Raw genomic sequence first — 26,229 nt, 5'->3', positions numbered from 1 at the left:
AGACAACCTTAGAAGCAAGGGACTCTTGCAAATAAATAAACTCAGGCCAAATGGGAAAATAAGCTCGTAAACAACAACAATAATAAAAAAGTTGATAAACAGAAAATTTAAAACAAAGAAATCAAATTAAAACAAGATGGTCTTTTAAAATTTTAATTAAAAAAATCTATCCCAGCTGAGTGTGGTGGAGCACACCTGCAATCCCAGTACTTGGGAGGCTGAAACCAGAGGATTGAAGGTCCGAAGGCAGCCCTGGCATTTAGTGAGGCCCTCAGCAGCCTAGTGAGACCACGTTTCCAAATAAGAAATAAAAAATTGGACTGGGGGTGTAGCTTGAGGATAGAATGCCTCTGAGTTCAATCCTTAGTACAAAAAAAATCTATCCCACTGATAAAGATGAAAAAAAAAGTAGTATTCTGAGTAGTCCAGTGCCCTTGATAGTAGGCAGTCCTGACCTCCACTGCTAGGAAGTGTCCCCGTGCATGTTATGTTATGGAGGTAATTAAGCTGTATACATTCAAACTTTAAAATGCACATGGAACTAGTATTTATATTGCTAGGGATTTATCCTAGGGAAAGAATCTGATAAGTTTTCAAAGAACTAAGGCACAAGGATATTTGTTATAAAACTTTAATAATAGTAGAACATTAAATAAAAATTTATAAACCTGCTTTGGTGGCATATATCTGTAATCCCAGTACTTGGAAGGCTGAGACAGGAGGATCACAGGTTCAAGGCCAGCCAACCTCAGGAATTTAGTGCCTCTAGCGACCTAGCAAGACTGTTTCAAAGACAAAAATAAAAAGGGCTGGGGATATAGCTCAGAGGTATAACATTTTGGGTTTAACCCTCAGAACTACCCAAACCCCAAAATAAACAACAACCCCCCCAAAAAAAACCAACCTTATATATTCAGCAGTAAAGGGTTGGTTTAAATCAACTATGGTACAGCTACTCAATGAAATAATATGGTGCAGCTAGCTATCGTGGCGCACGCTTGTAATCCCAGCACTTGGGAGGCTGAGACAGGAGGATCACAGTTTCATAGCCAGCCTCAGCTACTTAGTGAGGCCCTCTGCAACTTAGTGAGACCCTCTTTCAAAATAAAGATTAAAAAAAAATAGGGTTGGAGGTATAGCTCGGGGGGTAGAATGCCCCTGGGTTCCATCCTCAGTACCACAAAAAATGATGCATATTTACATTTTTAAATACATGTTTATGATATATTGTTAAATAAAAGTACAGAAAACAAAACAATATGTATAGCATAATTTAACTTTGTTAAAACAATGTGTATTGCGTGTGTACATATAGACTTGAATGTCCATGATGCACATTCACAGACATATCAGAGTCAATCACTAAGCCAAGCATGAGAAGGAGGGAGGGGGAGGGAATGGGGTGGGAATTGGGGAAGGGCTATTTGGGAGATTTGTGCATGTATGCCTATACCATCTTTGTCTCCACTAAGATGTACAACTACAATACACCAAAAAAAATTAAAAAATAAAAAAATGTCCAACATATACATAAGTCAAGATATACAAATTACAACCTCTAGTGCTAGAAATATTATTCTCATCCTTACAGTTTTCTGTATTTTCTGACTTTTAATCAAAAAGGCATTTTTAAAAAATAAAAGCTAAAAAAAGATACACGGAATTTTAAACTCATAAGCCATATGAGTTTTTATTTATTTTTACAAAGTTTTCATTTATGTTACAAAAATATTATTCCAAACTAATTTTTAAAAAGATGCTGCTGGTTTAGCTAGCTAGCCCCCTCAGAGAAACAAAGGAAAGGCTGGCTTTCACACTTGGCATCCTGTTCAATCCTCACACCTGCCCTGTGAGAAAGGTTTTATTTTCTGCATGTTACAGATGAGGAAACTGAGGCCCAGAGAAAACAAGTAACTGGGCTCAAAGCTGCCTATGTGATGTGTGGTAGAGCTGGGATTTAGCCCCAGGTTTGGTCTGACTCCAGAGCTTGGGTTCTTTACACTGAACGAGATTCAGTTAGCTCTTAATAAGAAAAAAGCACTTCTCTGAAACAGTGATAAGCAAACTGAAAGACTGGATTCAATTGTAAGGGTTTACTTGCCAACAAAAGCAGAAGGAGCTAATTGTGCATAAAATATACAAGGTATCACAAGTACATCTCTAAGTTTTGAGATATTAAGATTTGGATCACAAGACAGTTTTGAACTTCACTTAGGACAAATTTCACCTAAGGCCACCTCTTAATGAGACATAAGAGCCTCTCCTTACTTCTTCTTGGTGTCCTTGTGGTCCAGCATCCGGAACTCCACTTGGATCATTTCTGGAGTCAATATGACTTCTATATTGTGTTCAAAGAGGTCACTGAAAAGGAAAACAATGTTTAATGGAAGCTTCTTTTTTCTAACATAAGAGTGGAATGAAATATTGTGGTCATTTGGGACTTCTGCATTTCTTGTGACTTTCACCATTAGTTCTAGACATCTGCTATTGTTGAGTCTATGTTCAGAGAAGCATAAGGCCCATAGATTGCATTCTGCAAGCAAACAATGGTGCAAACATTTATTTATAACGAGAGAATAAAAAGCAGTTTTTGGAAATGGGGTCACAGGTTTCATATTCTTTTCAAGTGCACACGGAACATTTACCAAAACGGACTGTATCTTGAGCCACAAAGATTTCTATTCTAATTCCATTGTGGGCAGAGAACATAGTCTGAATCATTTCAATCAGTAGCAAAGAATAACTACAAAGTCCACAGTTGCTTTAAAATTAAACAATATATTTCTAAATAGTCCATGGGAGAAAGAAATTCAACAGATCTAGGTTATTTTAATCTTTTAGTAGTTTCTCCTAGAGCAGAGGTCAGCAAACTTTTTTGATGAAGACTTTGCAAGGCATACAGTCTCCTTAACAGCTATGCATCTCTGCTACTGTAGCATCAAAGGAATAAGAAAATATATTATTGAATGGGTGCGGCTGCATTACCATAAGACTTTATTCACAGACACTAGTGTCAGGCCAGGCTTGGCCATGGGCCATAGTTTACTGACCTGTGGCCTAGAGCTTTGTTGTTCAGTGGCTAAAACTGTGTCCATTTGCCTTTTGGATCTCATCTGGAAAAAGTGGGGAGGGAGAGTGAGAAGACACACTCACTTTGTCCTGACTTCAGAAGTAGACTACATCTCACCACTAACATCTCATTGGCAAAGGCTTAGTCAAACGGAGGCCTTAGCTGCAAGGGAGGCTGAAACCTTTAGCCTGTAATACTATGATATCAGAAGAAGGGCCTCGGATTTTAGGACAACAGCCCTCTTTACCACACTTAGGTTAAGTGAGATGCTTCCAAGATGAACAAAGGCTACAAAGTTTGTAATTAAAATGGGGAATGGGATTGACTAAATTATGTTATGTGCATATACAAATGTGTTACAACAAATCGCACTTTTTATTTATGGTTATAATGCAACCATAAAACCGTTTGGAATTACAAACAGGAGTCCTTTATCTAGTAGCCATATATAAGCAGAGGTGATCGTGGCAGTTTTCTGTTAAGGAAAATACCCTAGAAAAAAGCAGTGCCAGTCCACTAGGTGGAAAGCTGGCATTTACTGAGCAGCTGCTGCATGCAGATCCCTGTGCTGGTGCTCTGCAGACATCATCTTCCCATTAGCAGTTTCATCATCTTGACATGGACATAATAATGAGACCTCATCTTGGAGACTACATGAAATTCTGCCAAGCACTGCCTGGTATACATTTAGTACTCAGGAAATGAATGTTAGGCATTCTCTTTTTTTTGTGTGGCATCAGGGATTGAACCCAGGAGACTTCTACCTCTGAGCTATACCCCCAGCCCAATTTTATTTATATTTTGAAACAGGGTCTAGCTAAGTTGACGAGAGTCTCACTACTTGCTGAGGCCATCCTCGAACCTGTGATCCTCCTGTCTCAGCCTCCTAAGTACTGCGATTACAGGCATGTACCCCCACACCTGGCTAAATGTTATCCTAATTATCATCCTCCTGGTCAGTGTCATATTATCTCCTTTAATTTGACTCTTATTCCCATTTCAAAGATGAGGAAATTGCCCACAATAGTGTATGTGTCAGCGCTGAATGGAGGAGAGGTTGGCTCTGTTTTGGTCTGTTGAATGTCTCCCTGTGAGCTGTCAGACAGGCCTGTTCTTTGAACCTGAAGCAAGTGTGTATCATTCTGCGGTGGCTGCAGTACTTTCTAGAAAGCCCCCAGCCCCATGAAGTGGTTTGAGTAGAGACCACTTCAACTTTTCTTTCCAGGTCTGGATTCCAAGCTTAGATACTTAAGTACCTCTGAGTCTCAGTGCATGTGAGCAGGTCTTAGAAGCATGGGATATATACTTTAGGTATTTAGGACTTCACTAATTGACTATTTAACATGTAAAAATGAAAGTATCAATATAGCATGTATTTGTAAAATAAAGAAGTAGAAACATTATGCAGCATGCTTATTTCTGGGTATATACTGTGTAAGAGATGCTGTAGCAAGGTAAATAGTAAACCACACCTTGTGAGAATACAGCAGGCTGGCAGGTCCTAATCCAGCTGTGACACTGAAGGCTAGTTGTCAGTGCTGGAGTTACCAGAATGTCTTTGCTTCATCAGAAACGATGGTGAAATTTGGAATATAAAAGTATGGATGTACTAGGAATAAAAACATTTTTTAATAATGGGACTAAGGAGGGCAAATCAGCAAGGATGCTGTAGGACAGAACTCAGATGACTCTGGGTGACCTAGCTCTTCCGTCCCTTGCTTGAAAGGCTTGGGCCATAATCTCAAAGGCTCAAAAGCCCCAAATCTAAAATCCCTAAGATCAAAATCTAAAAGAAAAAATATCCCCCCCCCTTTTTTTGCAGCACTGGGGATGGAACCCAGGGGCATTCTACCTCTGAGCTATAGCCTCAGCCCTATTTTTTATTCTATATTTTGAAACCGGTCTCAGTGAGTTGCGGAGGGCCTCACTAAGTAGCCGAGGCTGTCTGTAAACCGCGATCCTCCCGTCTCAGCCTCCCAAGTGCTGGGATTACAAGCGTGAGCCACCATGCCTGGCTAAAAATCTCCATTTTTAAAGGGGATTTGAGAAACAATAAAAATGGGTAATAATAGTACACACATGTTTGTAAGCATAAACACTCAGGTATACTGAACTGATGACAGTCACAGGGTTATAGTTATGAGTAGACAAATGTCATTCATATGAAAAAGCTCAAAAGATGAGATATATAAACACATAGCACTGTGGTTGGCAATTATGTGCCCCTAGTTTTATCACTTCAGTTGTCTGAAGCACCATAATGGAGAATCTAAGTTTTTTGGTGAGATTAGTCAAAACCACGAAGGGTCATGCGCATATGCAGTTGCCTCCAACCAAGATCTCAAGAAAAATTTCATTTTTCACAAAAATCGAAGAAGACCTTAGAAGATGAAAAGATATTTCATGTTCATGGATAGGCAGAATATATCATCAAAATGGTCATACTTTCAAAAGTGATCTACAGATTCAATGCAATACCCATTAAATTACCAAGGTCATTCCTCACAGAGATAGAAAAATCAGTTCTTAAATTCATATGGAACAACAAAAACCCAGAACAGCCAAAGTAGTTCTCAGGGAAAAAAACATGCAGGAGGAATCACAATACCTGACATTAAACTATACTACAAAGCCATAGTAATAAAAACAGCATGGTACTGGCACAAAAACAGATACATAGACCAATGGAGCAGAAGAGAAGACTCAGAAACAAATCCACACACTACAGCCAATTGATTTTTGACAGTGGGACCAAAAACATACACTGGAAAAAAGATAGCCTGTTCAACAAATGGTGTTGGCAAAACTGGTTAACAATATGCAGAAAAATGGAAATAAACTCCACTTTCTCATCCTGCGCAAGAGTCTATTTAAGATGGATTACAGACTTGGATTTTAAACCAGAGACCTTGAGGCTCCTTGAAGAGGGCAAAGGTCCAACACTGCAACATATAGGCACAGGTAAAAATTTTCTCAACAAGAACCCAAAGGCACAAGAAACTAAAAGGCAAATCAATGCTTGGGATTGCATTCAAAAGAAATTATCAAAAACCTCAACCAGGAGCCAACAGAATGGGAGAAGAATTTTGCCAACTACTCTTCCAATAGAAGATTAATATCTAGAATATACAGATAATTCAAGAAATTTAGCACTAAGAAAACAAATAACCCAATCAAAAATGGGCAAGTGAACTATATAGACACTTCATGAAAGAAGAAATTCAAATGGCCAATAAATGCATGAAAAAATGTTCAACATCATTGTAGTTAGAGAGATGCAAATCAAAACTACCCTGACATTTCACCTAACTCCAACTAGAATGGCAATCATTCAAAACACACACAAAAACAAGTACTGGTGAGGATGTGGAGAAGTGGGAACTCTAATACATTGTTGGTGGGATCGCAAATTAGTGAAACCACTTTGGAAAACAGTATGGAGGATCCTCAGAAGAATGGGAACAAATTTACCATATAATCCAGCAATACCACTTCTGGGTATCTGCCCAAAAGAATGGAAACCAAATTACCACAACCAATGCAGGTGTATCTATGTTCATAGCTGCACAGTTCACCATAGCCAAACTATGGAACCAGCCAAGATGTCCATCAACAGATGAATGGATTACAAAACTGTGATATGTACACAATGGAATTTTACTCAGCCATAAAGAAAAACACAATTACATCATTTTCAGGGAAATGGATGGAACTGGAGGACATTATGCTAAGTGAGATTAGTCAGTCACAAAAAATAAGAAATCAGATGCTCTCCCTAATATCCGGAAGCTAGGGAGAAATGGGTCATCGGAGGAACTCTAGACGAAGAAGGAGATCCTATAGATGAGCAAGGAGACCTAACTGAGGGATGGGAGGAGGAAGAGGGAAGTTCTCTAATGCACATGATGCAGATTCACAAACATATCAAAGTCAATCACAAAGCTAAACATGAAGAGGGAGGAGGAGGGGATGGGGTGGGATCGGGTAGGCTAATAGGGTGATGTGTGCATGTGTGCCTACAGCATCTTGTACCCCATTACCATGTATGAGTACAAGCCGGGCGTGATGGAGCACACTTGTAATCCCAGTATTCAGGAGGCTGAGACAGGAGGATCACGGTTCAAGGACAGCCTCAGCTACTTAGTGAGGCCCTCTGCAACTTAGTGAGACCCTGTTTCAAAATAAAGAAAAAAAATAGGGCAAGGGGTGTAGCTCGAAGGTCAAATGCCCCTGGGTTCCATCCCTAGACACATCCACCACAAAGATGTATGAGTACAATGCACCAATAAAAAATTTAAAAACCCAAAAACCCTAAATACAAATGTACAAAAAGGGCATGTCTTCATTTATTGAGACACACAATGCTTATACAAAGTCACTTTCCTGTCAGATAATTTCACTTTAATTCAAGTTTGTAAAAAAATGTATGAAAATATCAGAACTCTCTAAGTCTTTGTACAATGTGTACCTCCAGATCTGGAAATAATGTGAAGATGAAATAAATACACAGCATAGTGAATGTAATAAATAATACTGATAATTTAAAATAGGAAAAATTGGAGAGAGGGGGGGAATCACCCTCTCTACCCCCAAGGTAAAAAGTGTCTTTCAGAGACAGAAGGTGGGCAGCCACACAGAGGAGATCTGTAAGAGCCACTGACCTTCACCATCTTTAACCACATATGGAGGTCTTTCCTAGAAATAAATAGCTGCTGTATTTTTTAAGGTCATGGCTCTCATCAGAGAATATGTTCACATTTATTTTCTATGTGCTACTCTTTTAAAAAATTCTTCTGCGGTTCAACATATACCAGCATGCGCATTCCCTATTTTATTTCCCACCTTCTGTGTCATGCTTCTGTATCATTTTGGGAATGTGAAAATCCATTCCACATGCATTCTCATACAGACCTCAAACTTGGTGGAAATAATACCAGTGACTGGACAAAAGCACTGTTGTCAAGTTGTCCTCTTAACCTACTGTGCATATAATTATTTTGAAACCAGTCAGTAACTTCAATGACTCCTTTAGGCAATCATAACTTTAATTTATTACTAATATTATTATTTTTTGTGGTACTGGGAATTGAATCCAAAAACATTCTGCCTCCGAGCTACACCCCCAGTCCTACTTTAATTTTATTTATTTATTTATTTATTTATTTATTTATTTATAGTGGTACTGGGGTTCCTGGAAGCCCTTCTACCTCTGGGCTACACTCCCAGACCTATTTTATATTTTTGAAACAGGGTCTCTTATGCCAGCGCGGCTGGCTTCGAACCTGTGCGATCCTCCTGTCTCCGCCTCCCAAGGGCGGGGATTACAAGCATGCACCACCACGCCCAGCTTAATTTTATTTTTAAAACAGTGTCGCCGGGCGTGGTGGCGCACGCTTGTAATCCCTGTGCTTGGGAGGCTGAGTCAGGAGGATTGCACAGGTTCAAAGCCAGCCTCAGCTACTTAGTGAGGCTCTCAGCAACTTAGTGAGACCCTGTCTCCAAATAAAGTATAAAATAGGTCTGGGAGTATAGCCCTGAGGTAGAAAGCCTCTGGGTTCCACCCCCAGTACCACCAAAAAAAATAATAATAATAATAAAAATAAAATAAAATAAAACAGTGTCTCACTAGGTTGCTGAGGGGCTAAGTTGATGAGCTGACCCTCAAACCTGCGATCCTTCTGGTCTTAGCCTCCCAAGCACTGGGATTACAGTGCCACTATACCTGGCAATTTAAATTTATTAAAAGCTCCTGACATTTCATCAGGTTAAAGGAATACCAGTGCAGACTAGTGGTTTTTTTTTGGCCATGTGATCTTTATTCATTTTGTGGTACTGGGGATAGAACCCAGGGGCATTCTACCTTTGAGCTACACCCCAGCCCTATTTTTTAATTTTGAAACAGGGTCTCTCTAGGTGGATGAGAGTCTCATTCCTGATAAGACTGGCCTCAAACCTTCCATCATCCTGGCTCAACCTCCCAAGTACTGGTATTACAGGCATGCGCCACCACACCTGGCTTGATCTTTATTTTTAAAATACTTTTATCAGGGCACTGCAATTATACGTCATAGTGAGGCTCAATGTGATCCACGCACACAGCTTGGTGTACTTCCCTCTGCGTTCCATCCTGCTACGCCTCCTTCCTCCCGCACGTGCTAGGGAAACTGCCAGGGATGCCTTCATATAATGCCAAAGCATTACTTGACTGGTTTCCATCCTTCCTGCTCCTTACTCCAATCTCCTTCCACTAATTTTTAAGCCAAAGTTTCGTCATTGCTGTATTAGATGACCAATACTTTTCTCTAGAGTTTGACTTCTACTCCTTTTATATAGCCTTTTTTTCAGAAGGAATTACAATTTTCAGGATTTCAGCATTTGGGATCTTAATCTTTCAGTATTGCGATTTTCAGACTTTAGGGATTTTGAATGAGATTTCAATATTAGGGACTATGGCACTTGGGATAGTGTATTTCAGGATTATGATCTGTACCACTGCTTGCAATTCTAGGACACCAGGTCCTGAGTATTCAGCACTCTGAGAGAAGGAGAAAATGTCCAGGGCCACTTGGTTGAGTCCTTGTTCCTCCCAGAACAGCACGTTCTGGATGCTGTGCTCAGCTATCCACAGGACACTGCGGTTAATACCAGGGTGGAGGCTTTCGGGTCCCTCAGCTTCAGTGGGTGTTGGGCAGAGCAGATGTGACTGCCTCTGTCCTGGGTGGCTTTCTGCTTTGGGGAATGACCTGTCTGAGTCCCAGGTTCTGTTTATCCTTGCTGCCTATCTGTGAGAGACGCACTGCTTTGTTTGGCTTGTACAAGTATTATGGTTCATTGGACAAGACTTAGGAACTTTTGCAGATGCCAAAGAAACTGAAAAACATTTAGACAAGTGAGTTTCTGAAACATAGTGACAAGGGTTAAAATAATAAGAGATTTATTTATAAAATAAGCATCCATATAAAGACTAGAAAAATTTATTTAAGAATCATATCTTGAATAAAAGATCCATCTTGCCAAATAAATATACTTTGGAACACTTCCTCTTTCTCACTTCAAGGCAAAGCAATCCCATGTATGCTAGTTAGCTTTCTGTCACTGTGACAAAATACCTGAAACAATGACCTTAGAAAAAGGTTGATTTTGGTTCACAACTTCAGAAGTTTCAGTCCATGGTCACTTGTCCCTGTTGCTTTTGGGTCTGTGGCAGCACAGTCCACCATGGTGGGGAGTGTGCCACAGAGGAAGCCTCTTCACTGCAGGGCCAGTCCCCAAGCTTCTTCAAGGCCACACCCCCAATGGCCCCACCTTCTAAAGGTTCCAGTACCTTCCAGTGGTGCCAAGCTGAGGATCAAGCATTTCACACATGGCCTTTGGGGGGCATTCCTGATCAAAACCACAATGCTACACAGTTGTCATTGGTACTGGAGCCAGAAGCAAATACAGAAACAATCAGGAAGGCACAGGACTGGGCACTTGCCTGAACGGCGATCGGAGACCAGCCTCTTCATGCTAGTACTGAGGCAAATAGGAGGAGCATGCAGGAGTATTTGGCTTCTGGTAAATGCCTAAGCTGGTGATGTGTGTTTTCAGCTTCTCCCCCTCCCCTCTCCGCATTTTCCTTGACCCCCACTAGATTAGGAGTCTACTAATTTCCATCCTCTCTCCTGCCCCTGTCCCCAAGGCTGGACTCTAAAAAGACTCTGAATTATTGGTGAGACCTTAGGATTCCCTCCACAGGATACTTTAATAGGCTAAAACCTACTGAGTCATAGAGGTTCAGGAAACAGAGATTAAAAGAGAAACTCTGGGGCCTTGGGTTTTCCTTATGTGCCCACAGTATTGTCATATAGGCTGGTGACCTTCTTTGTTTTGTACCCCAATGCTGTTGTCATAGGTACTTCCAAGTATTCCTTTATATCCCCGAAGACATTAAAAATAAAAAATACTAAAAACATCAGCATTATTTATTCATCTTCTATTTTTTTTGGTGGTACTGGGTTCCTGGAAGCCCTTTTACTTCTGGGCTACACTCCCAGACCTATTTTTACATTTTTATTTGGAAACAGGGTCTCCTAAGCCAGCGCGCGCGGCTGGCTTCGAACCTGCGCGATCCTCCTGTCTCAGCCTCCCAAGCGCGGGGATTACAGGCGTGCGCCACCATGCCCGGCTATTCATCTTCTAATTTGGCATAGCACTAGATGAGGGAAACCTCTTGGAAGATGAATAACTCTTTATTTGCTATTTTGGAAATCTGACCATGTATTTTTCGTCATTCTTATTTTCTTATATTGCTACCATTGGGTGATAGGACAGGCAGTCAAAAGGGCGCCATTGCTTGCTTACCAAGAGTCAGATCCTGGGCTAGGGGGTTGGGATATTAAGATTATTAATGAAAATAGCCTTAATTATCAAGATTTTGCTGTGTGCCAGGCACCTGTCTAAGCACTTTTATACATACTGCTTTTGAAAGCCACCCAGGAGGTGGTTCCTGTGGAATCCCACATTAAAGTGAGTTCACCAAGCACTGGGAGGTGAAACTACCTGCCCAAGGTGTGCTGACAGTGAGAGGCAGGGTGGGGCTGGAACCACAGCCTACACCTTCATAGCTCTGCTGTCCACACATTGAATGCTCTAGAAGCATCTAATATAATACAGCTGTAATGAAAGACAGCACTGTGGCTGGATGTGGTTTGTCTCCAAAGGGTCCATGTGTTGGCAGCTTGGTCCCCAGTGAGGTGATGTGGAATAGAAGGTGGTCCCTCAATGAGAGGTCAGTAGATTCTTGAGGGTTCTGTCCTTGGAAGGATTAAGGTAGCTCTTGGGGGCCACTTTAGCTGGTTCTTGTGAGAGTGGAGTGTTCCAAGAGTAAATCTCTTTGACTTCCTGTCTGCCGTGCGCTCCCACTGTGGAGATCCCATACGATGAGATTCTTAGCTTATCCCATGCCTCCAATCCCAGAACTGTGAGCTAAGCAACACCCTTTTCTTTGTAAAGTTAGCCTGACTTAGATGTTTTGTTTTATTATAACAGAAAATAAACTAATACAGGTGGGTAGGTCTAAAACTTTATGCTGTGTTGGTTAATTAAACTAAAAAAAATGTCAGTGGATTTTACCCTTGCCTGGTACAAAGTACTTGCAGAAATATGTGTGATGTCTTGTTTTCTCCCTGAAATTAGACAGTGATGTGATAAAGAGCTAAGCCTATTTTAAAAGGAGAAAGCAATGATGGCAATCTGGAGTCATCTGCAAGCAGGGCAGCAGCAGGTGGATTGGCTGGTGCTGCAGACGGAGCTACCTGCGCATGATGAGAAGCTCTCTGGAGACAAGCACATGTACTCTGCTTGGCTCAGATTTCATGCTCTGGGGTTTGCTGCAGGATTTCTAGTCATCGGATTTCAATAAGCACAGGTACAGGAGGCTGGAAGACACATCTCCACTGGCTGAGGGATGCTTCTACATGCCTGCACAAGTCCTACCCAGCTTTCAGGTTCTAACCCAAGTCCACATGACCTGGGCAGCCTCCCATGCCTGTCAGTGAGGAGCTAGAAAGGAAATAGGCAGATAGGGAAGAGGCCTCGGTAGAAAAAGTTAATTTCCTGAGTTACCTGAGGGGCGAGGAATGTCTGAAATTCCAAAGGCTCAGAGATAAGAAGGACCAGAGCTTCACAAAGCCATTGGTTTACTAATCAACAAACCCAGGAGCCTCCACCAGAGCAAGTCTGACACTTTACTGAGAGGAGATTCTTCAAAGGACTTGCAAATACCCTATGCAAATTCTGAGAGCTGCTTCCCAGAATTCCTGGAATCCCAAAGTCACCATAACCAAAAGAGGACTCGCAAACGTTGGGCAAGCCCCTAGCCGGCCAGCAAATTGGGTTTTTCCCTCTCGGGACCCCTTCCCCTTTTGGGGAGCTGTTCTCTCTCTCGCAGGTCACGTTAGCCCTGAGAGAAGGCAGAGTGCAACTGAGGGCACGCGGCTCGGGATACTCTCGGGTAGTGACCTGAAGGCCTCTGCTGGACATCAAGGCTGACCAGGGCCCCTAGGGGGACCTGCTCCTCTTTTCTGGCAGATTGCGTGGACTCTGGGAGAAAGTAGTTTGCAACTGACAGCACTTGGCTTGGGCGACACTAGGGTAGTGACCTAAAGGCAGCTACTGGACATCAGAGACCCCACAGCCCGAGTGGTGTTCTGCCACTTTCCCTACTCCTTTCTGGCAGATTGCGTGGACTCTGGAAGAAAGCTGCGTGTAATTGAAGTCATTAGGCTTGGACTACTCTCAAGTATTGTCCTGAAGGCAGCGGCTGGATATCAGAGACCTGACAGACCCTTTGGGGTGTTCAGCCATCTTCCCTATTCCCTGCTGCTTCCAATAAACCTCTTACTCCCCTTCCTGAGGTCTGCGGGTGTCATTCTTCGCTCACCGTAGACAAGAACCCTGTAAGAAAATGCCAAGTTTCTTCTCAAGAAACTCCGTTTCATCTATGATGAAACTCCAGGGTTCTTCTCAGGAAACCCCCTGTTTCATCTTGGGGGGGCTCAGAAGAAAACCGCATTTCATCAGCACCATCTCTGCTCTCCTTTCCTTTGTGCTCCTGGGGCAAAGATTGGCACCTCTCAGACCTCAGGGACTGTCTCTCCTCCACTGCGGCCGAGCCGCTCATGGAGGCAGTGGCATGTTTGGGCGTTCGCCTCATCTGCTCATTTGGGTTGCAAGCCCAGGTGCTGTGTGTCCTTCTGAAATCCCTGACAACATGCCGCATATTTATGGAAAACAGACTATGTTAGATATCAAGAGAAAAAAAAGGAAAAATACCCTTCATCAGTTTCCAGTCTGTCTTCTTCCGGTAAGGCCTCAAGAGGGGCAGGAACGTTTATAGGAAGCATAGCTGAATTGTAGGAATCGCAGCTGTGGAAGAATCACACAGGCAGCCAAGAATGATCATGTTAGCAATACTGGCATCTTTATGTGATTGTCAAGAGCATTTCAATTTGACCACTACTGGGGCCTCCACTTCTCCGCCCACTCCTGCTTCTGTAACAGGCAAAGGCGGGGGGCTCTAGAGGCCCCCGTGGACCCCTGGAGGAGGCTGCTCCAGAAGATGTTTTCTGGAGTGTACAACCAGAATCATAGCAGGAGCTCAGTGGCAGAGCATTTGCCTAGCATGTGAGAGACCACAATATTATTTCCTGGGGTGGGAGGGAGGGACTTAGAAAATTTACTTTTATCTCTAGTATTTCTTCTACCTTTACACCCTTCCTTAGTCATTTTATCCAATTTCAAACCTTCTCCCTTATATCTTTGTGCGCTGTTTGGCATCACTGCTGCAGAGCTTGATATGAAAATTCCTGAGAAGTGATAACATTAGAAAATTGAGAGCTGGGTGTGGTGGCACACGCTTGTAACCCCAGCATTAGGGAGGCTGAGACCGGAGGATCATGGTTCGCCGACAGCCTCAACTACTTAGTGAGGCCCTTTGCAACTCAGTGAGACCTTGTTTCAAAATAAAGAATAGAAAATAGGGAAGGGGGAGTAGCTTAGAGGTCAAATGCCTCTGGGTTCCATCCCCAGACCCGCAAAAAAAAAAAAAAAAAAAAAAAAAAAAATTGAGATAGGGAGAAAAACATTGTTATTTAAAAAGGTGTCAGTAGACTTCTGTTTCAAAATGGTGGAAGTATTACTCCTTTTTTGGGGAGTAGGTGGGTTTCAACTCCTTCCTTATAAACCTTTTAAATGGTATTAAAGGAAATGAAAACTGGAAACAACAGCAAAGAGAACAGGAGAAAGGACATCAGCCGATAAATGTTTCCTGACGTTCTTGTGGGAGCAATTTCCAGAAGCCTGGAAGAGTGCTGTGTCATGAAAAAAGAGCAGAGAGACACAGAACACATGTGGAAGGAGAGTGACTTCTGCAGGCGGGAGCAGGCCGGGACAGGGACAGAACACGGGACTAACGGAAACTCCTTTGTGCGAACGTCTGTCTTTAAGATGGAATTCTTTACCTCGATTTGTTTTGGGTCAAAATGTGCTTGTGTGCCAATACAGACTGGCCAGAACAGAACAAAATAAAACCTATGGCACTATGGACTTTACAGATGGAAAAGAGAACGGAAAGTTCTGTGTGAACTGATAAAGTTTTCTAGGAGACAGTAAGTGAAACAAAGCAAATGCCAAAGAACATATCTAGAGTGTCACTTTTGTGTGGATGTGAGTGGTGCTGGAGGCTGAACCCAAGGGCAGTCTACCTCCCAGCTACAACCCCAGCCCTATTATTATTTTATATTTTATTTTACATTTATTTTACAGAGTTTCATTACATTGCTGAGGGTCACACTAAGTTGCCAAGGCTGGCTTTGAACCAGTAATCCTCCTGTCTCAGCCTCCCAAGTTCTGGGATTACAGGTGAGGGCCACCATGTCTGCCTGCCCACCACCTGGCTTAGAGTGCCACTTTTTGTATAAGAAGGAAGAAAAATTTAAGAAAATTACATACATTTGCAATGCTTTAGCATTGCATAGAGAAACACAGGAGAGGTGAGTTAGATACTAGGTTGCTTCTCTCCCCTGGGAAGGGTAGGGGGAGTGGTGGGTGGGAGGCACATTTCCCAGAGTATGCCTTCTTATATAGTTTTGAGTTGGAGGAGGAGGAGGAGGAGGAGGAGGAGGAGGAGGAGGAGGAGGAGGAAGGGGGGAGGAGGAGGAGGAGGAGGAGGGGAGAGGGAGGAGGAGGGGGAGGGGAGGAGGAGGAGGAGGAGGGGGAAGGGGATGAAGAGGAGGAGGGGGAGGAGGAGGAAGAGAAGGAAACAGGAGAGAGAAGTAGTAAGTGGAGTAACTTAGGAATTCAGCGTTTGGCTACACCCACTTTGCCTACACCCATGTGCCCACAGTCTTGGGAGATTAGGGTAGGGGAGATCTGCAAATAAATCTGATCTGTATTTATTATGCTTGTTTATTAATGTGTTCGAGCATGAGGCAATTCTGAAACTATTTTAGATGTAATATACAGTTGAGTAAGTAAGCAAATGTGCTAGGAGTCAGGGTTTTCCAGCAAGGGAAGGGAGGTACAAATGTGGACTGGAGGAGAGCAAGAAGTAACGCGTGGCCGACTGGAGTTGCGGGTGCTGGTGGGTATGCACATGTGTATGTGTGTGTGTATCTATGCACTTATGTGTGTGCACATGTCTCTTTGTAGGTACATAAGTGTATGTATGTGTACCTACAGCCTTGTCTGCTAAGAGGCCAAGGTACAAACACACCCTAGTAGCAATCATCCAGGTTTGGGCTTTAATTCCATTCCTTATCAAAAGAATTCTGGACTCTACCATCTCCAGATTAGTTCTGTTTCTAATTTTATGGCAAAGAATCCAGGTTAACTGAAAATTCCACCAAAACTTCAGAACGTGTGTAGTCAGAGAGGATGGGTGCTCAGGGTTGGGGCTGAGAAGTCGGGAGCTGGACCACTGACCAGAGCCAGAGTGGTCTGGGGCCCGGCCAGTGCATGACAACAAGAGATTTTTATAAAATAAAATGAGTTCAGTTTGTAAATCCTCAGAGCATGTTCCTTTGACCCCTTTTTTGGTGTTAATATGTTCTCTTAAAGTTGAATGGTGCTGGAGGTGGATGGCAGTTGGGGCTTTTATTTGTTTTGTATGTTTTTAACTCAGTGCCATTACTCGACAGGGCAAAACTCTGCCGACCCTGACGGCTCCCCATATGCTTCTGAACATTATGCTTATTTACAAAATCTGAAAGTCTGGAAGCTACTGGATTAGATCAACTCTTTGGTTGCTGCTTACCCTCAGATCTTGTAGATGTTTACAGATATGCAACATATTCTCTTTGAATTTACTAAAGAGTAAACAAATCAATGAGCTGCTTTGATTCGATTCTTTTTTTTCGCAGCACTGGGGGTGGAACCCAGGGGCATTCTACCTACGTGCTACACCCCCAGCCTTATTTATAATTAAAAAAAAATTTTTGAAACAGGGTCTAAGTTGCGAAGGGCCTCGCTGTCCTCGAACCGCAATCCTCCTGTCTCAGCCTCCCAAATGCTGGGATTACAAGCGTGCGCCACCGTGCCCTGATTGCTTTGATTCTTAAAGATACAAAGAGGACTTGAAATAAATAATTTTTAAACAGCTGTGTCCCATGGTTTAATAAGATGCAGCTAAATCTCAGGGCATAAGGGAAACTTCATAAGTAATAGGAGGTAATTTATTCAAACAAAATACAATAAAATTGAAAATTTATTAATGAAGTTGTAGGAATTTGCTATTCATAGATTGCCAACGTGGGTGATACTACCCCCAGGGATACACTGAAATGATCCAGCTAGGCAGAGGTCTTGGTTGCAACTGGAGAGAGTTGAATAAAAATAAGGGGGTGGTAGAAGTGCCCAGGGGGATGCTGAGTAATTTTTGTCTAAAAGAGGGGTGGCGTCTACGACCATACCACCCTGAACGTGTCCAATCTCGTCTGAAAGAGGGGTGGTAAGCCAAATGGCTTTGGGAACTTATGTTGTTTATCATCTACTGAGCCCATGCTATTTTATTAGAGCAACTTGAATGGATTAAGACAAATCTTAAGGAAGGAATTACCATTATTATAAGTGTTTTTAGAAATAACAGCATGACTTAGAATCCTCCATCCAGCGGAAATCCATGATAAGAAAATATAGAATCTGCTCTTGATTTCTGAACTGTTGTTCAATTGCCGTTTATTTGGAAACAAAAGGGTCCCACAGAGCACTTAGACCCAGAAGCTGTAAGTAACAAGCCCTGGTGGGAGAGTCTCTTTAATTCATGTAGAATTCATGTTTAATTCATGGTTACTCAAGTTCAAGGCAAATGTATTCTGACTGCTTGTTGAAAGAACAGCCTCCGAGGGTTTTTCCAAGGACATTACTTTGGAGGAGAAAACATCAACAAAAGGATGTTTTTGCTTAATTCTTGGGAATCGTGTGCTGGCAGCGCGTGGATGTGGGCAGTTCCCATTTCTCATCACTTCTCATTTTGCTTACAGTCTCATGTCAGACACCCGGATCAAGCTGTATTTGGTTGATTTACATGGGTCATACCCAGGTCCTGAAGCACATTAGGCAGAAGCACTACCACTGAGCCATACCCCAGGCCATAAATGTGTAAAACAAAAAAAAAATTTTTTTTTTTTTGGTGCTGAAGATTGAAAACTGGGACATTCTACCTCTGAGCTACACCCCAGCCCTATTTTTAAAAATTCTTTATTTTGGCCGGGCGTGGTGGCTCACGCTTATAATCCCAGCATTTGCGAGGCTGAGACCTGAGGATCGCGGTTCGTGGACAGCCTAAGCTACTTAGTGAGGCCCTCCGCAACTCAGTAAGACCCTGTTTCAAAATAAAGAATAAAAAACCAGGCAGGGGGTGTAGCTCGGAGGTCAAATGCCTCTGGGTTCCATCCCCAGGCCCCCCCCAAAAAAAAATAAAATAAAAATTCTTTCTTTCTTTTTTTGCGGGTCTGGGGATGGAACCCAGGGGCATTCGACCTCTGAGCTACACCCCCTGCCCTGTTTTTTATTCTTTATTTTGAAACCGGGTCTCACTAAGTTATGGAAGGCCTCACTATATAGCTGAGGCTGTCCGCGAACCTTGATTCTCCGGTCTCAGCCTCCGGTCTCAGCGCCACCACACCCGGCTTAAAATTCTTTGAAAGAACCTCTCACTAAATTGCAGATGGCCTCACTAAATAGCTAAGGCTGTCTGCAAACTGAGATCCTCCTGTCTCAGTCTCCCAAGTACTGGGATTACAAGCGTACACCACCATGCTCAGCTAACTCTATTTATAGGACAATGAACTTAAGATGCAAGTTCAGGAGTGGTCTTCTGATTGGCAGAGTCTAAAGAAAAGGCATCAGGCTATGTATGTGAAGTCTCTGAAGAGACATGTATTAAATGAGCAAACTGGACTGGCAGATTAAATGTCTTCCTTCACTGGCCAACAGTGTTCTCACCCACCGGTCTTGCACCTGTGGCACATCTTTTTCTGAGGCTAGCGTGGGGCTCCCAGCCAGCACCCAGTTGACAGAGGGGATCTTTTGAGCTGGATCTGAGGGCACAGAAGGCTAGTCTTGGCAACTTTTTTTTTTTTTTTGGCGGTACTGGGGATGGAACCCAGGGGTATCCTACCCCCAAGCTACACCCCCAGCCCTATTTTGTATTCTTTATTTTGAAACAGGGTCTCACTGAGTTGCAAAGGGTCTCACTAAGTAGCTGAGGCTGTCTGCAAACCACAATCCTCCTGTTTCAGCCTCCCAAATGCTAGGATTACAAGTGTGTGCCACCATGCCTGACTGGCAACTTATTATTATTTTTTAATTGACAAGTATCAACAGAATTACATGGATTGTTTGTCTACTTTTACTAATGTATCGTGAATTGCCCACCCATGGCAATGCTTTTTAAAAGTATATCTCACTGGGCGTGGTGGCACATGCTTGTAATGCCAGCACTTGGGAGGCTGAGACAGGAGGATCGCACAGGTTTGAAGCCAGCCTCAGCAACTTAGTGAGACCCTGTCCAAATAAAGTATAAAATAGGTATGGGAGTATAGCCCAGAGGTAGAAAAGCCCCTGGGTTACATCCCCAGTAACACACACACACACAAACACACACAAACACACATACACACATACTTTTTAAAAAGTATATCTCAATTGAGATAAATTAAAAATATAAAAACCACTTATACATCTTTAGCTCTGACTAGCAAATCTCGTTTGTGCTTTATAAAGTATGGATTGACACATTGTTGGTCAACTGTGGGTGAACCTCCCTGTAGAAAAGCAGCTGGGCTGCGTCTTACCTCTGGGTGGTCTCCAGCCTGGAGGTTTCAGGTAGGGATGAGATCGCCAGGGACTGGAACCTCTTCCAGTGCATGATTCCGGGAATGATGTCCTGGAATGACAGTTGGCACAGAGATGACAGGAAAGGGAATGTTTGGTGGAGTAGAGTCTAGGAACATCTTCATTTATTTATTTATCTCTCTATTTATTTATTGGTATTTGGATTGAACCCAGAGGCATTCTACCTCCAAGCTATACCCCTAGCCCTATTTTTTATTCTTTGATTTTTAGTTGTGGAGGGCCTCACTAAGTAGTTGAGGTTGATCGCAAACCTTCCATCAAGTTCAGGGATTACAAATGTGTGCCACCATTCCTGACTCATTCAGCTATTTTTTTTTTTTTCCGGTACTGGGGATGGAACCCAGGGGCATTCTACCTCTGAGCTACACCTCAGCCCTATTTTTTATTCTTTATTTTGAAACAAGGTCTCAGTAATTTGCAGAGGGCCTCACTAAGTAGCTGAGGCTGGCTGTGACAGGAAACTGCAATACTCCTGTCTCAGCCTCCCAAGTACTGGGATTACAAGTGCGTGCCATCATGTCCAGCTCATTCAGCTATTTTTAAGTCCCCAAAGTTAGCTCTAAAATCGATTTAACTAAATTTGATTGAATTTTGCTGAAGCAAAAACAATTCCTCCAGCACAGGACATTGTACAGTGCCACAAAGAATGGGGGGCAAAGGAGAGTGTCTCACCTCATATCTCTCTCTCTCTCTCTCTCTCTCTCTCTCTCTCTCTCTCTCTCTCTCTCTCACACACACACACACACACACACACGCACACACACACACACACACGTGTCCCCATGGTGGAGGGCAAGATGTGGCTTTGACAAGTGCTGCCGGGAGGCTCAGCTCAGCTGAGTGCAGGGCATGCGGTGGGGATGGGGAAAGACACATCTGGGGAGGCTGGCAGGTCCCCAAGGGCCTCACGGGACAGGCAGGAGTGCCTGCCTTGTGAACAGAAGCCAGCATGCTGGGGTTTGTGTCAAAGGAAGACTGATGGCAGCAGTGGGAAGCCACAGGGGAGGTTAGAGGGAGAGGGGCAGGCTGGTTAAATCAGGAGAATGAGAGAGTGGGAGGGACCAAGGATCACATGCGTCTGTGCACAATTCCAAAAGACGAAAGGCAAGCGGGTGACTTAGGAAGAGGGGTGCTTCTGAGGACAGTAGGTGGACTCCGGGAGAGATAATGACAGCAGTTAGGGATTCACTGAGTTTGAGGGGCCTGAAGGTAGTCCCCAGGGTCGCCCTCAGGCATGTCCGGATGTTCAGGCCACTGGGGGGGGGATTCTCTGGAGCCACCTCGTCACTGCACACCTGTCACTCCTCTCCCTTGTCCTTTCTGAAGTTTCTATGCTTGCTGGGGCAAAGGCAGCCATGGGGTTATGCCTACCACCTGAGCATCTTCACAGGGTTGAAATATAAATAAAGGAACATTGCATGTCACCCTTCAGGGGAAGCCAACAGGAATGTGGGAGGCAGGGAAGCAAGGAGCTGGGCAGGTGACGTGGTGCTGTGTCTCCACCCGCGTTCCTCCAGGGCCGGCAGCATCAGGATGGTCCTGACCATTCTCGATGCACAGCTGTGGCCTCCATCCTCGCCCCCAGCTCCTCCCTCCCTGCAGCCAGGGCCAGCTGGGCCAGGGAGCCTGGCGAGGCCCTCACCGTGTGGTGCAGGAACTGCTTCTGGGTGAGAGGGATACTGGACCCACTGTGGCACCCTTTGGTGAACCTGTACTTGGGGTGAGAGCACAGATGATAATCTATCAGCGTTTCGGCGTAGGTCAGTGGGCGCATCACGGAAAACAGTCCTGGGTTGGGATTCTGCAGAAGAGAGGAAGAAAATGATGGTTTTGTTTACGCTTTTCCAAGCTAGGCGGGGGACAGGCGTCAGCTAAGGTTCTCTGTGGCTCCTGCCAGCACTAACACTGTGCTTCCCGTCAGCTCCTCTGGGACGCACAGGCTGGAGGGAGCACAGGGGCATGTTCCCGTTGGTGGCGTTTTAAAATATCACAGTCATTCATAAATGCCACTTTTCTGGTTTGAGAACATCATTACATGCCATGTAGACTTATTAACCTCACACGGAAGCAAGCATAACTAAAGTGACAGCTTAAAATGGCCTCAAGTACTTGTTTCTAGCTATGATGAATTAGGGGAAATTATTAAATAAGCAAACTGGTTTTAAAAAGCAAATAAGCTTCTGGTTCTGAAAACAAAAATAGCTTCTTAGAAGCTACTTTAAAGAGAAGACAAAGAGGAGACTGCCATTTTGTATATTGGAAAATGTGAACATTTCACAATGTTTTTGGTAATATTTTTAATTTAAGAAGACTCAATTGGGATGTAGTACCTGGTTTGAAGGAACACAATTAAGTTTTTTTTTTTTCAGAACAAATGAATACACAGAGCAATTGTGTAGAAATACTAAAATATAGAACCTGTTAATGTTCTTTCAAGAGTATGTGCAACAAATACCCTATCCTTGTGCCAAACAATAGCTTAGCTTTGCCCAGATCACAGTTGTTTAACTGTTGATGCTTAAGAACTACCAAGCTGAGGTTTTATTCATTTTTAATAATTAAAATAATACAGGGATGGGGATGTAGATCAGAGGGATATATAGTTAGACCAAGGAGGCACCCCAGCCCCTGGATACAGGCATGGAAGGAATCAAAATTGGTGTGTTGGTGAGTCCAGATGCTAAAAAGATTGGGATGGGGTATAGAAGGGCTGACTTTCAGCCTGGGATCAGAGAGAGGGTTTGGGGGAGAGGTGCACAGAGGGCTCTCTGCCTGAAGGCATGGATGTAAGGGGGAGGCAGGGAGGTGGTGAAGCCCACCCAAGAGTGTCTATGATGCCCATAGCAATATACAAACAAGCATACACCTCAGTGAGCACCCCCAGATGTAAGGAATGAAGCTGTTTTATTTTTATTTTTGGTAAATAAATGTTCAAATGTCCAGACTATTTTTAAAAAGATCTCTTTCTCCAATAAATTGGACTTTGTCCAAAACTATTAGGCCAAATATATATATATTCTAGATTCCTTATTCTCTTCCATTAGTCTGTTTGTTTTAACCCAATTCAATACTATTTCAATTACTGTAGATTTATAATAAACATCAAAGTCAGATAGTATAAATACTTTATTTTTCTTCAAAAACATTTTGGACATATCTGAATTTTCATATAAAATTTAGAATAAGCCTGTAAATTTCTAAAAATTATAGCTTCCTGGGTTCTATAGCTTGGGATTGTGTTGAAGTTTTACACTGTTTTGGAAATAAATGATACCTTAACAACATTAAGTCTTTTGATTTACCAGTGTGCTGCACATCTTCATTTATTTAGGCTTTCCTTTATTTCTCTTGGCAATGTTTTTTAATTTTCAGTATATTAGTTTTATACATTTTTGTCAGACTTACCCTAAAATGTCTTTGACTTAAATTTAAAATTTCAAAATTTTAATTTCAAAATTTAAAATTTCAATTTTATGTTGTTTGTTGCTAGTATATAAAATATAATTCATTTTTGGTGATCCTATGTTCTGAAACCTTGCTAAATTTATTTATTGTTCTTTGTAGATTTTTTGGTAGATTACATTGTATTTTATACATAGCCAATAATGTTTTAAGTCTTTCTTCTAAATCTGAATGTGGTTTATTTCTTTTTCTTGCCTGATTGTATTGGTTACAATTACAATCTTGGATAGAATTAGTTGAGAGCAGATGCTTTTATCTTATTCCTCATCTTAGGGGGAAAGGCATTCAGTCATTTATCATTCAGCTTAATGTTAGCTATGGTTTTTGATTGTTTGTGGTATTGGAATTTTAACCCAGGGTATTCTACCTCTGAGCTACACCTCCAGCTCTTTTTATTTTTTGTTTTGAAATAGGTTCTCACTAGGTTGCTGAGTCTCATTAAATTGCTGAGGCTGGTCTTGAACCTGTGATCCTCCTGTCTCAGTCTCTCAGTTACTGAAATTATAGTTTGTGCTTGCCCAACTAGTTCTAGTTTTTTTTTTTTTTTTTTTTGATGGAACCCAGGGGCATTTGGCCTCCGAGCTACACCCCCTGCCCTATTTTTTATTCTTTATTTTTGAAACAGGGTCCCAGTAAGTTGTGGAGGGCCTCACTGAGTAGCTGAGGCTGTCCGTGAACCGTGATCCTCTAGTCTCAGCCTGCCGAATGCTGGGATTACAAGCGTGTGCCACCATGCCCGGCAGCTCTAGGTTTTAAAATAGATGTTCTTTAACAGGTTGAGAAAGTTCCCTTCTATTCCTCATTCATCTACTTACTGAGATGATCATATTGTTTTTAATTTTTAGTTTGTTAGGATGTGAGTTACATTGAATTTTTTTTTTTTTTTTTTTTTGCAGTACTGGGGATGGAACCCACAGGCATTCTATCTCTGAGCTACACCCCCAGTCCTATTTTTTATTCTTTATTTTGAAACAGGGTCTCACTAAGTTGTAGAGGGCCTCACTAAGTAGCTGAAGCTGGCCTTAAACCTGTGATCCTTCTGTCTTAGCCTCCCAAGTACTGGGATTATAAGCATGCACCACCACTCCAGGCTTTACATTGATTTTTTTTTTTTTTTGGTGGTACTGAGAATGAAACCCTTCTACCTCTGGGCTACACTCCCAGACCTATTTTATATTTTTATTTGGAAACAGGGTCTCTTAAGCCAGCGAGGCTGGCTTCAAACCTGTGTGATCCTCCTGTCTCTGCCTCCCAAGTGTGGGGATTACAAGCGTGCGCCACCACATTGATTTTTTTTTTTTTTTTGGTGGTACTGGGGATGGAATCAAAGGCATTCTACCTCCGAGCTACAGCCTCAGCCCTATTTTTTATTCTTTACTTTTAAACAGGATCTTACGGATACATTGATTTTTTAATGTTAATCTAATCTTTTTTCTTGGCATAGGCATCTGCTTTCTTATAATACATTATCCTTTTTATGTCACAATGGATTTTATTTGTTAAAATTTTGTTAAAAATTTTTGATATATTCATGAAGGATGTTGGTCTGTCCTTTTCCCTTCCTGTAATGTTTGTAACTAGCTTTGGTATCAGAGCCATAGTGGCTTCTAAAATGAGTTAAGGCTGGGCTCTCTTCCTCTACTTTCTGGAAGAGCTTCTGTGGATTTGGTATGATTTTTTCTTTCCATGTTTCACAGAATCCTCCTGAAGGCATTTGGTGCTGGAGTTTTCTCTGTGGGAAGAGTTTTAAGCATAAATTCAGTTCTATAGATATCGAGCTATTTGGACTACTTATCTCTTCTTGAATATGATTTCACAGTTTGCCCTTTTAAATAAATTTTTGCATTTAACCCAATTCATTGAATTTCCTGCACAAAGTTTTTCATAACATTAACTTATCTTTAGAATCTGTGGTATGGTACCCTTTCTTATTCATGATTTTGGCAATTTGTGTCTTCTGTCTTTTTTTTTTTTTCCTAATTAGTAACATTAGAGGCATATCTACCTTATTTATCTTTTCAGAGGAACATTTTTTCCTCTGTTTCATTTTTTTACAATCTGATCTTATTATATCTCTTCTCTGCTTAGCAGGAATATCATCTGTTCTTCTAATTTTTTAAAGTGGCAGCATCAGAAACTAATTTATTATTATTATTATTATTATTATTATTATTATTATTATTTTGTGGTCTGGGGATGGAACCCAGGGGCATTCGACCTCTGAGCTACACCTCCTGCCCTATTTTTTATTCTTTATTTTGAAACAGGGTCTCACTAAGTTGCAGAGGGCCTCACTAAGTAGCTGGGATTACAAGTGTGCGCCAAATGCCCGGCTTAGAAACTAATTTGAGAACTTTGTTTTTCTACTGCAGCAGTATATTGCTATAAATTTTGCATAATTTTCTGTTTGCTTTCATTTTCATTCAGTAAAAAACCTTCTAATCTCTGTTTTGATTTCTTTTTTGCCTATAAGTACATATCATACAAGAGTATTAAAGATCATAAAGTTTTTTTAAATTTTTTGGTACTTGTGATGAAACCCAGGGGCACTCTACCACTTTTTATTTATTTTTTAACTTTGAATCAGGGTCTCTTTAAGTTGTCCAGGCTGTCCTTGAACCCTGATCTTCCTGTCTTAGACTTACAAGTACTAGAATTACAGGTGTAGATCAGTACATCCAGCTCATAAAGCTATTGTCAGAAAATATGTCATGACTGTTAAAAGACAGAAACATTGATATTTTTCAAACAACAAATAATGACAAACAATTTCAAAAGGGATATATTGTTGCTGGGTGTGG

At 42.1% G+C, this 26,229-nt stretch overlaps 1 protein-coding gene across 1 annotated transcript in view; it reads right to left on the bottom strand.

Annotated features, from left to right (window-relative positions):
• CFAP221 (cilia and flagella associated protein 221) overlaps positions 1-26,229 on the bottom strand; it is a gene marked incomplete at both ends in the record, with an annotated part of 117,304 nt that overhangs the window by 8,704 nt on the left and 82,371 nt on the right. The window contains 4 exons of the mRNA XM_080690092.1: positions 2,269-2,361; positions 13,886-13,978; positions 19,906-19,997; positions 21,609-21,767. Coding sequence (XP_080546218.1) covers positions 2,269-2,361; positions 13,886-13,978; positions 19,906-19,997; positions 21,609-21,767 — 437 coding nt within the window. The remainder of the gene's footprint in view (positions 1-2,268; positions 2,362-13,885; positions 13,979-19,905; positions 19,998-21,608; positions 21,768-26,229) is intronic.

This window comes from Muscardinus avellanarius (assembly GCF_963383645.1).
Source record: "Muscardinus avellanarius genome assembly, chromosome: 2".
Taxonomy (NCBI): Eukaryota; Metazoa; Chordata; class Mammalia; order Rodentia; family Gliridae; genus Muscardinus; species Muscardinus avellanarius.
The sequence above is the reverse complement of the archived record's forward strand: the minus strand, read 5'-3'. Positions and strand labels throughout refer to the sequence as shown.